At 39.9% G+C, this 12,516-nt stretch overlaps 2 protein-coding genes across 3 annotated transcripts in view; one reads left to right on the forward strand and one right to left on the reverse strand.

The window, feature by feature from the left end:
* The first annotated feature begins 89 nt into the window (after positions 1–89).
* Positions 90–6,853, forward strand: wash1 (WAS protein family homolog 1). Its single transcript, XM_060878862.1, has 11 exons — positions 90–245; positions 967–1,107; positions 2,229–2,340; positions 2,523–2,669; positions 2,875–3,011; positions 3,200–3,335; positions 3,853–4,048; positions 4,151–4,339; positions 5,360–5,518; positions 5,916–5,984; positions 6,084–6,853. Exons 1-11 carry the CDS (start codon positions 238–240, stop codon positions 6,230–6,232), a joined length of 1,443 nt encoding a protein of 480 aa, XP_060734845.1. The 5' UTR covers positions 90–237; the 3' UTR covers positions 6,233–6,853.
* Positions 6,854–6,943: 90 nt separating this feature from the next.
* Positions 6,944–12,516, reverse strand: part of ddx11 (DEAD/H (Asp-Glu-Ala-Asp/His) box helicase 11) — a 19,815-nt gene continuing 14,242 nt past the window's right edge. For both annotated transcript variants that reach the window (XM_060878861.1, XM_060878860.1), the window contains exons 22-27: positions 12,022–12,090; positions 10,132–10,232; positions 9,833–9,917; positions 9,631–9,706; positions 9,002–9,156; positions 6,944–7,139 (exon numbers count right to left, since the gene is read on the reverse strand). In XM_060878861.1, the coding sequence (XP_060734844.1) occupies positions 7,107–7,139; positions 9,002–9,156; positions 9,631–9,706; positions 9,833–9,917; positions 10,132–10,232; positions 12,022–12,090 (519 nt within the window). In that variant the 3' untranslated portion in view covers positions 6,944–7,106. The remainder of the gene's footprint in view (positions 7,140–9,001; positions 9,157–9,630; positions 9,707–9,832; positions 9,918–10,131; positions 10,233–12,021; positions 12,091–12,516) is intronic.

Here is a 12,516-nt window from a genome sequence, read left to right on the forward strand (position 1 = left end):
GTGTGTGTGTGTGTAATAGCTTGTTTTTCCTAAACAATTATAGTGTATTTTTTGATGTATATTATTTTGTGGATATAAAGTTTTATTTTAACGAATCAGTAACGAATCTGTCATCGTAAATCGACAGTTAATCCTTGTCAGCTGACTGAGGGAGGTTTGACCTGTGTGGCTTCTTCAGTCTGTAATATGACAGAAAATCATCCGTCTTTTAATAAAGTTTAGAGCTCGACTCTCTAAATGGGCAGGTACGTTTTCCCCTGATGTTTGGTGTGATAAACAACTGAAGTGTTTTGTTTTTTTGTTTTTGTTTTTTTGTCTTGTTTATTAGCTTTAGCTACGTTAGCTAGCCGGTTAGCATGCTAGCTGTTTATATTACTGGGAAAGAATGCAGACGCTATTTTATCTTATTTCTCTTTATTTCTCTTTATTTTATTACCTGTCGTTTTACACACGCTGCGATAATAGGGCGTTTTAGTCAGTTTATTAGTTAGTAAAACAAGATTTACCCGTTTCCGGTTTATTAAAGTTCTGTTGTTGTTATGGAGATTAAGAAAAAGAAAGAAATTCCTTCCGGTGTTACAGTTAAAAATGTTTTCACGCTACATGAGATGAAAATAAGAAATGCTATAAAATAATAATAATAAAAAAAGCCTCTTTGTTGGTTTATTGAGACTTTATAAGGAGTCACAAGCTCCAAAATGAGTTGGTGTGATGGAGCTAAAGATCATGACAGATCTAAAACCTTGTAGTCAACTAGAGTCAGGAGCAAATAGTGTTTAATAGGGTTTTATAAATGTCAGTGGTTTGTCTAATCACACCACATGTATTTATATACAAACCTGTTTACATACTGATCCGTCTGTCTGCTTCTGTGCAGTGGTTTAGTTGGGGGAGTGAGGATGAAGAGGAGGATGTTGTGTGTGAGGATGAGGAGGATGATGATGATGATGATGTGTATATGTGTAGGATGACTCAGAATCACCACCTGGAGGGCCAGGTCTATTCTGTGCCATTGATCCAGCAGGACCTGAGGAGGGAAGAAGCTGTGCATCAGATCACTGATGCCTTGCAGTATCTGGAAATGATCTCCACAGATATCTTCAGCAGGTAATTATCCATCCATCCATCCATCCATCCACCCATCCATCCACCCATTTGATGTGTTGTCTGTATGTCTGTCTGTCCGTCCATCCGTCAAAACACCCATCCAATCAGCTCTGGCAGTAATTATATTTTGCGCAGACTGGTAAATTTTCTTTTTTCATCATTTTCTTTTTTTTTTTTCATTTGATGTCTTTGTATTTTTATAGTCAAGGACATGAAAGCAAATTATTTAAATAAAGTTCAGATTTCGTTTTTGACATTTAAAGAGAGGCATTTTAGTCAATTGTATTTCACGAATGTACTTTTATGTGTAAATGTCAAATGAAAAAAAAAGTGCACATGGCAACCAGTTTTATCTCATAACAAACCTGGACGCTTTAGAAGCTAGAATAAGATGCATATGCAAAATGTAAATATCATTCATTAATTATTTTCTCTGCCCTCATCCCAGCATGTGCTAATGAGGATTATACAGAACCCTGCTCTTCCTCATTAACATACTTTGTTTGCAAATGTATTTCATGTTTTGTAAAATAAAAATTAATTTTATTTTGTGAAAATTAAAAGACAGATATGGAGCAGAAAAAGTGTGTGTGTGTGTGTGTGTGGGAGAGAGAGTGAGTGCACAGATATTCTAATATCAGCTGCAGGAATTGAAAAACCAATGGTAGTGTTACCATGACAACATGGTGGAGGAGAGATGTTTTGCTGTGTGTGTGTATAAAGATAACTGCTGGTTTTCTGGGTCAGCTCCATTAGGATGCTCTCTCTCATGCTCTCTCATGCGCTCTCTCTCTCTCCCGCTCTCTCTCCCCTTACTTTTTTTATTTTTTTAAACAAATCTCTCTTCATTTTAGCCCATTTCACTCCTCACTAGGCAACAGGGTGTACTCAAGTATGTGTGTGTGTGTGTGTGTACATGCCCAGGCTTGTATGCTTTATGTAGCTTACACACATTAGCTAAGCTCTACAGGCATCACAATACTTGTATATATTTTATATATTGTGCTGTAGGAGAAATTATAACGGCCATTCAAACACACGCACACACACAAACACGCGCACACACACACACACACACACACACACACACACACACACAATTGAGCCTTTTGTTTTTGCAGGGTGTCTCAGCGTGTGGAGAGTAACCGCGCTCACCTTCAGGCCGTTACTGACCGCATTAACCTGGTACAAGCTCGAGTCCACAAGATTAAAGGAAGCAAGAAAGCCACCAAGGTCCCTTAAATTACTCTGTATTTATAATCTGATAATATGATGCTGTAGCTCTGGTATTAATTCATGGCCACTTGAGACATGCAGCTTTTACATGATTACATGTAAAGGTGTGAATAGTAGTTTCAGGTGTGTACATGTGCAAGAAAATATTCTGGGGTGTGTGTGTGTCTATGTATGTTCAGGTTTTTTCCAGTGCTAAATACCCTGCTCCTGAGAAACTGCAGGATTATTCTTCCTTATTCGTGGGTGCTGTAGATCCAGCGTCTCAGAAACGACCTCGTTACAAAATACAGGGCAAGCTTCGCCCCCTTGATGACAAGGTTTTACAGGTGAGTGACGTCTATATATATTTTTTCCTTATTTCCAGGTTGCACAAATACAATTTTCTTTGTTTTAATGTGATACAGATGTTTCTGAACAGTGTGAACTCTCAAAACCCTCTGAATAGTACAATGAATGAAACTGAATTATTATTACTGAATTATAGTAAAAAAATAATTTTTATTATTGTGTCCTTGTTCTTGTGTGTTGCAGGAGAAGTTGATGTATTTTCCAGTTTGGATGAACACTAAGAAGCGCTCAGAGGATGAGACCGAGGAGGGCCTGGGAAGTCTGCCAAGAAACATCAGCTCCGTTAGCTCTTTGCTGCTCTTTAACACCACAGAGAACCTGTGAGTTTATACACATACACACACATACATACATACACACACACACACACACATACATACATACATACACACTTACCCCGTTTACTTGGTCTCTTTTTTAGCATTCTGCTTGGTCTCAGATCTTTGGTAACGTATACGCTATTGTAAACGAGTTCTCAGACCATTACCATGTTCTTACTTGTGCGTAGATATAAGAAGTACGTGTTCCTGGATCCCCTGGCGGGAGTCGTCACTAAAACTCACAATACGCTAGAAACAGAGAAGGACGAGAAGCCGTTTGACGCACCGCTATCCATCACTAAACGAGAGCAACTAGAGAGACAGGTGAGAGACAGACACGAGAGAGAGCTTCGGTCTTCCAGCAGGAGTGTTATTGGGAGATGAAGGTGAAACAGGATCCTTTCAGTCCAAACACAATAAACACAATCTTGTTGATTTATGCACAGTCTGAAAATAGCTAGCTCATGAAAAAAAAGTGTTGTCTTTTGAGATACGAAGCATTTCACTGCCTCTGTTTTAATCACTTTTTCACGTGATTGAAAAGATTTCCACGTTCCGCTCTGTTCTGCAAAGAAACTTTTTTTTAACAAGTTAACATCTTTATTGTTTTTATCCCTATCAAACAACATATAATAACAGCAATCGTACAGTCCCCGTTCGAATTGTTACCACGGAAACGACGGCATATTAGAACGCATGCAATAATGTAGACCTGGGATTTTTAATTACAGCTCACGCTTCTGTCAGATCTGCTGTTACAGAGAATTTACTTACAACCATCTATCTAAGACTTCAGCCATCTGTTTTTTTAGTCATTTTATTTTCTGTCTTTCTTTATAAGACTGCAGAGAATTATTTCTACGTGCCAGACCTGGGGAAAGTGCCTGAGATCGATGTGCCCTCGTATCTGCCCGACTTGCCCGGCATCGCCGATGACCTCATGTACAGCGCTGACCTCGGCCCAGGCTTCGCCCCTTCTGGTGCTGTCAGTGCGACAATTCCAGAGCTGCCCTCTTTTGGCACTGAACATGAAGAAGGTAATTGACCCAGAATGACAACTGGATTAATAAAACTGGATTGAAGCAGAACCAGGAATAAACGTTGATCTATTTTTTGTGTGTTATGTTTTCATATTTCAGGCTCTCAGTTCCGATCTGAGGCTCCTCCTCCACCACCTCCTCCGCCTCCTCCACCCCCTCCTCCTGAGTCTCCCCAGGTTACAGCACCTCCCCCTGGAGCTCCTCCAGCCCCACCCCCTCCTCCTCCACCTCCTGCTGTTCCAGAGGACACAGGTGGTGGTGGTATATCCACTCATGCTCCACCCACAGGTATGTTATACTCATATGCATGCCCCGCCCACAGGTATGTTCTACTCATATGCATGCCCCACCCACAGGCATGCCCTACTCATATGCTCTACCCACCCACAGGTATGTTATACTCGTATGCATGCCCCGCCCACAGGTATGTTCTACTCATATGCATGCCCCACCCACAGGTATGTTCTACTCATATGCATGCCCCGCCCACAGGTATGTTCTACTCATATGCATGCCCCGCCCACAGGTATGTTCTACTCATATGCATGCCCCGCCCACAGGTATGTTCTACTCATATGCATGCCCAGCCCACAGGTATGTTCTACTCATATGCATGCCCCGCCCACAGGTATGTTGTACTCATATGCATGCCCCGCCCCAGGCATGCCCTACTCATATGCATGCCCTGCCCACAGGTATGCCCCTACTCATATACATGCTCCGCACACAGGTATGCCCCTACTCGTATGCATGCCCCGCCCACAGGTATGCCCCTACTCGTATGCATGCTCCGCCCACAGGTATGCCCCTACGCGTATGCATGCTCCACCCACAGGTATGCCCCTACTCATATGCATGCTCCGCCCAGAGGTATGCCCCACTCATATGCATGCCCCGCACACAGGTGTGCCCCTACTCATATGCATGCTCCGCCCACAGGTATGCCCCTACTCATATGCATGCTCCACCCACAGGTATGCCCCTACTCATATGCATGCCCCGCACACAGCTCATCAATTTCCTTTAGTAATACAGGAGAAGAGCCAACTGAGAGATTAGATACTGTATGATAATGTTGTACAAGCAAAATATTTTACCGTTATTATTATTATTGTAATAATTTATTGCTTATTATATATTTATATTTTAAATTCTGGAATCATTTATATGCTTGATCCTTAAAATGATATAGTTATGCAAGGCACTGTACAATTGTATTGCATTGCCTATTACATCTAACTTATATTTTTGAGATATCTCTTTATAAAAGCTGCACATGCCCAATCTGTTGCTTTCTGTGTGTGTAAGGTACAGTAAAAGGTACCCCTTCAGAGGTCCTGCAGCCTTCTGATGGGCGCGCCAGCTTACTCGAGTCTATTCGCAACGCTGGCGGCATCGGAAAAGCCAAACTGCGCAACGTTAAAGAAAGAAAGATGGAGAAGAAGAAACAGAAGGAGCAGGAGCAAGGTCAGAGTCGGGAACTGAACACATGGCAGATAAAACCGTACAAAAGCAGTACTTTACAGCACAGGATGCTCGTGACTACACTGACCTTCAACCTGATTTTCTTTTACAGAGAGTTCATTCCTATAAGCGCTCATAGGTTCTAATAAAGCAGCTCTCAACACTCTGTTTAGATTATATGACTACTTTGGTTCAGGATCTCTTCATCAGCAAGACCAAATCCAGTATACTAAAATCTTAAATATTGCTGTTCATCGTCATTTAGAAAGCTGAGATAAAAACATTCCTCTGACTCTTATTTGTTTTATTACTGCATGTTCTTAATCTTTTACCACCATCAGGTTTGTGAGCCCGTATACGTTAATGTACCTCTTTAACCTGGTTATTTTCTGTCTTTCAGTTGTAGCAGCATCCAGCGGAGGAGATTTCATGTCTGATCTCTTTAATAAATTGGCCATGCGGAGGAAAGGTAGGACTTTATATTTTATGAATTAAATAGTTATTAACAGTTAGTAAAGGTTCTAGTTTTACGACACACTCACACACCACAACACCGTGTAATCTACAGGCATCTCGGGTAAAGTCCCAGGAGGCGGAGACTCCACAGAACCGTCTGGCAGCTCCGGCAGCGCGTTTGCAAGGATGTCAGATGTGATCCCGCCCCTTCCTGCTCCCCATCAGCCTACTGCAGAGGACGAAGATGACTGGGAGGCATAGCCGATACAGACCACTTCTGAATGATTGTTTGTTTAAGAACTCAAAGGGCAGACGAACGTCCTGAAGCCGCGGCAGCACAACCGACGTGACTTAGAATCATTCGGGTCCTGTTAAAAAAAGGGTTCGATGCTTCCAGTGTCCACTAACTTGTGATCATTTGCTAAACATATCTATTTGTACAGTGTTCAAAAGATCTAGATAACGTAAAGATGATGTAAAGAAAATCGGTCAATATGTAAACAGATCCGTATCCTCAGTTCATTTTAGTAGCACAAATCATCATGCATAAGCAATGTGATACTTAACAAGCTGATTAGCTCATTGTATCACATTAGCTTCTGGACTGGGCAGAAACCTGAGCTTTGACTTGCCCAGTGGTCTAGCTATGATTTCTCCATCCCTGTATATCAAAGCTTAAAATACACAAAACCTAGGAAGGAAACTTGTGAAATCATATTCAGTATAAAATCTGAGCATCTGAAGAGTCATTTGTGTAATTACATTCTTTACGCACTGATTATTTCCGACCATCTGCTGGGAAAACATATGGCTGAGGCATATTGTGTGCAGGAAGCCTTAAATGAAGTTTAAAAAAAAAAAAAAAAAAAAAAAAAAAGAAAAGAGACCGAGAATAAATTTTATGTATGAATTTCCAGTTCGTCTCATGATATCGACTTTATTTACGTTAAACTCTCACATGAACGTAGACTCGAGCACGAAACACAAGCCGAAAATACCCGGACCGGTGGAACGTTAATTATTTACGTGGCTTTTACAGGATCACACAACCACAAAAACACACAACATGAAAAAAACCATTAACGGAACTTGCATCTGGACGGCGATGAAGAATCGACGTCGTGTGGTGTTCGGCTCAGTGCTGCGTTTGTCGCTTCTCCAGGAAAAACTGCAAAATCAGACACACATTCAGATCTAATACACACACTACACACAATCATCTGCTGCACACACAACTACACACAACCATGCAAATAGCTATTAAGTAGAGGAAACGTTTCACATAGAGAGTTTACACTGAAAAGCTGACATGAGATTCTCGCAGGATGAATATTTGATGTGTAAAACTGCAATCAGAGGATGTTGTTGATTTTTTTTTTTTTTTTTTTTAGAATTTGTTTATCTGGAAACGTCTAGTTTAACTCTGTGATGCGTCTCAAGCAGCGTGTATTTAGTATTGAGGAATAAAACACTTGGAGGTGTGCTGTGATTAGTTTGCTATAACTAAATAAAGTTTTTTGTTCCCCTTATATTCCAGCAATATTTTGCACATTTTTGCACAAGATCCCTTTATAGTTACGGTTAAAGTTGTTAAACATTCGCAAAACAAGTCAGTTCTCATCGTGGCCAGTGTTGTATAAAGTATTAGAAAGCAATAATTACTTTGGTAGAAGTGAAAGTTACCTTTTAGAATATCACTCAAGTAAAAGTCTTAAAAGTATCTGATATTTAATGTACTTAAGTATTTGAAGTAAAAGTAAAAAGTAATATCTTTGTGATTTTTCGGTAGACATACGAGCAGGGACGGTTCTAGGGTTTCTTCTTTAGGGGTTTTAGCCCTCAGTGAGAATTTAAAACAAGAAGAGTTTTATATTATATATTATATGACTACATAGTAAGCCAAAAGTTATGGTATTATTTAAAAATGGCAAAACTGGACACCAAAATTTTATGCATGATGTAATGATGCCGGTCTTGAATCAGATCAGTTCATGTATGTGTGCATTCTCTACAAACAGTGTGTCCAATGAATGCAGTCATTAATAAAAAAGACCAAATCAATAAATGTTATTTTTATTTAGTATTGAATGGATTGTTTGCATTAATATTTTGTTTGTTCTATCAACTCTGGTAATAAGAATAGTGACATTTCACTGCTTTTGGTTGCCGTCTTTGCGGCTTTCAGCCGATTAACGTTATAGATAAACGCCTCCAGCTCTGACTGCGCGTGCACGCTGAGCGTCCCTGTGCTTCTCCGTAGAGAGTGCGGACGTGCGCAATGCAATCCAGGAGCAGTGATTCGCCAAACCTCCCTTATTGCAGTCGCACACATTTCTTCTGATTTTATTTTGTAGTAACGAGTAACGAAGACGCTTAGTGGAAATATAGCGGAGTAAAAGAATAGACATTTTATCTAGGAAATGTAGTGGAGTAAAAGTGAAAGTTGACTAATTTAAATAGCGAAGTAAAGTAAAGTACAGATACGTGACATTTCTACTTAAGTACGGTAACGAAGTATTTGTACTCCGTTTCATTACAACACTGATCGTGGCGTACGTAACAGCGGCTCGAAACGGCAATGGTCCTGAGAAACCACAAAGCACAAACTCCTCTGTCCTGGAGGATTAACACACTGATACTTCTACTGATACTGATATTTTTAACAGGAAACATCACCATGGCAACGAATAAAATGCTTGTCTGTTTATTTTATGGTTTAGGTTAAAAAAAAAAAAAGAAGACAGAAACTGGCTTGTGATCGAACGGATTGTACATAAACGTACAGCTACACAAAAATACTGTATTTAAAAGTGCAGTAATTTTACCACGAATTATAAACTTGACCTGTTATGATTTGGGATGGAATTTGAATTTGTGAGAATATAAAATAACGATCTTGAGTACGGATCGAAATGTAGGCAGAACAACTTATAATTGAGTTCAGTTCAATCTGATTCTGTCTCAACTGACGGCTCAGTACGTGTGAAGATGATCAAACGTGTCTTTTTTTGTGTATGTGTGCGTCCTCACCTTCCTAATGCTGGCGAAGGCCGGTCCGAAGGTGCTGTGAGTGTGTGTGCTGCTTCGGATCCACTCTGGAAGCTTCTGCAGTGTACCGGTGCGAGCGTAGCGCCGGTCACACAACACGATACAGGCGTAATCTCCTCTGTGACGAATCGCCCTGCCTGGGGGTTAGACAGGAAGTCATGCATTAAATTCACTGTTCTTTGCATCCCCTTTGGTTTATTGGAGGAAATATATAAGCTAATTTATTTGAATGAGGCTCATTAAGGAATCTAATGAGTTCAAATGCGAACGCGTTTCTTTTCAAGACAAAGTTTAAGCTATGAAAAAGTTTAAGTTTGTACGTTGGCACAGTTATGTTCAATCTGAACCAGAAAAAAAGTTGAATTGCGTCAGTTAAAGGCATCGTTCAGAAATTAAAGAAACATTGATTATAGTATTAATTTAAGTGTTAACTATAGTATAGAAAGACGCGCGTGTGTGTGGTGTGGTGTGTGTGGTGGTGTGTGTGTGGTGGTGTGTGTGTGGAGGTGTGCGTGTGGTGTGTGTGTGGTGGTGTGTGTGTGGTGTGTGTGGTGTGCATGTGTGTGTGTTAAGCTGTATATGCAGGTTAAACACACAAACCAACATTATACCTATTGACTGGTTCACAGCCTTCATGCACAGATTTTCAATTAAAGCCTTCCCTGGACTTCTGCCATCCAAATGCGGCTGAAAAAAAATATATAAAATGATAAAATTATTGTTTATTTTTCAATTACTCTTTAGAGATTTTCTCGATGTAAATATAAATATGTAAATATATATATATATATAAATAACTTTTGGTTCACTTACCATGTGCTTATCTAAATATGCCATTTTCTCCTGAAGTTCAGGTGATTTGATGTTGGGATACGGCATTCCGACCATCACTATACATCTTAATAAACACACACACACACACACACACACACACACACACACACACACACACACACACACACACAAATGTGTGAAGCTGTGAAACACTGAGGAATAAACATGCACATTTTTTCATATTGTGCGAATGTAAGATTAAACATAAGCTCCATGGCATCATCTGATGAACAAAGTTTGGTTAAAAGGCCTGACTTCAGTGGCATCTTCACTCTCACCTGCCCAGATCATCTGAGAAGTTAATCCCTTCACTCATCTTTCCTCCAACCACAGAGAATAACAGCGCCCCCGACTGGCCACCTCCAGCATTACTGCATCGCTACGGCAGATAAATGCACACAATCAGATGCCACTTTAAAAAGATCACCACACTGTTAGAACAGGAAACATGGGAAACATCACCGTATATAGATTAAAAAAAAAAAACGATCAGTATTTTTTATAACAATTAAAAACTCGAGGTGAAAATAAATCATCAGAGTGCCATGATGCAGCCAGTTTATATGCCACAAAGCTGAATATTTTCCTAATATTTTTATTTTATTGAAGAATGACATTTCATATAACTGGTTAAAAGTATAAAATAACAATATACTGATATTAAACATTTTATACTGAATGTTTACAAGTGTTTTTTAAATCTCCAAAGAAATGGAGGAAGACTAAACAAAATAAAGAGTGTATGAATGTGTGTGTTTGCGTGTGTATGTGTTTTAGTGTGTATGTGTGTTTGCGTGTGTATATGTTTGTGTGTTTGCGTTTGTGTGTGTATGTGTGTGTTTGCATGTGTGGGTGCATGTGTGTGTGAATGTGTGTGTTTGCATATGTGTGTGTTTGTTTGCGTGTGTGTGTCTTTGTTTGCATGTGTGTTTTTGCATGTGTGTGTGTAAAATCTAAATGAATGTTGGTTGACATGTCAGACGACATGTTGGAGGAAGACTAAACAAAATAAAGAGTGTATGTACAGTATGTGTGTGTTTGCATGTGTGTATGTGTGTGTGTGAGTGTGTGTGTGTGTTTGTATATGTTTGTGTGTGTGTGTTTGCGTGTGTGTTTTTGCGTGTGTGTATGTGTGTTTGCGTGTGTGTGTGTATGTGTGTTTGCATGTGTGTGTGCATGTGTGTGTTTGCATGTGTGTGTGTTTGTGTGTGTTTGTGCATGTGTGTGTTTGTGCATGTGTGTGTAAAATCTAAATGAATGTTGGTTGACGTGTCAGAGGACATGTTGGAGGAAGACTAAACAAAATAAAGAGTGTATGTATGTGTGTGTGTTTGCGTGTGTGTATGTGTGTTTGCGTGTGTGTATGTGTGTTTACGTGTCTGTATGTGTGTTTGCGTGTGTGTGTGCGTGTGTGTGTGCATGTGTGTGTAAAATCTAAATGAATGTTGGTTGACGTGTCAGAGGACATGTTGGAGGAAGACTAAACAAAATAAAGAGTGTATGTATGTGTGTGTGTTTGTGTGTTTGCGTGTGTGTATGTGTGTTTGCGTGTGTATGTGTGTTTGCGTGTGTGTATGTGTGTTTGCGTGTGTGTGTGTGTGCGTGTGTGTGTGTGTTTACGTGTGTGTATGTGTGTTTGCGTGTGTGTGTGCGTGTGTGTGTGCATGTGTGTGTAAAATCTAAATGAATGTTGGTTGACGTGTCAGAGGACATGTTGGAGGAAGACTAAACAAAATAAAGAGTGTATGTATGTGTGTGTGTTTGTGTGTTTGCGTGTGTGTATGTGTGTTTGCGTGTGTATGTGTGTTTGCGTGTGTGTATGTGTGTTTGCGTGTGTGTGTGTGTGCGTGTGTGTGTGTGTTTACGTGTGTGTATGTGTGTTTGCGTGTGTGTGTGCGTGTGTGTGTGCATGTGTGTGTAAAATCTAAATGAATGTTGGTTGACGTGTCAGAGGACATGTTGGAGGAAGACTAAACAAAATAAAGAGTGTATGTATGTGTGTGTGTTTGCGTGTGTGTATGTGTGTTTGCGTGTGTGTATGTGTGTTTGCGTGTGTGTGTGTGTGTGTGCGTGTGTGTGTGTGCGTGTGTGTGTGTGCGTGTGTGTGTGTGCATGTGTGTGTAAAATCTAAATGAATGTTGGTTGACATGTCAGACACACAAACACACCTGGATGCACTTGGAGTACTCAGACAGCACCTGCTCCACCTGACTGGCTTTCTTTGGTTCCTGGAAAATCTGAATAAATATAATATAATTAATATAATCTAATCTGATTATAATATAAACTCTGACCCTTTTTCCGCTTGTTAGTCAGTGACATCGGTGAAATTGTGTTGTTGAATAGTGACATTAGATAAAATAATCATCTGCAAAAGATAAAAAATAGTTTTTCCTGCAATAGTCCATCAATATACAAAGATTCTGGCTCTCAAAGTCTGCTGATTCTTAATAGCTCCAGAATTATTGGCACCCCTCAAATAATTTCTCCAATTTTAATTTAAGAGTTAAAGGAACTTCTTACCTTCCTTTGAACATAAACAAAACCTTTTCGTAAGAGCTTTCTCCAAATTATTTCCGCTCTTAAATAACCTTTGAAATAAGTGTTTCATCGTTGTCTTTTACAGAACATCACACTGATTACTAGCGTAGTTAACAGTAGTA

Source organism: Tachysurus vachellii, chromosome 9, assembly GCF_030014155.1.
Source record: "Tachysurus vachellii isolate PV-2020 chromosome 9, HZAU_Pvac_v1, whole genome shotgun sequence".
In the NCBI taxonomy this organism is placed as follows: Eukaryota; Metazoa; Chordata; class Actinopteri; order Siluriformes; family Bagridae; genus Tachysurus; species Tachysurus vachellii.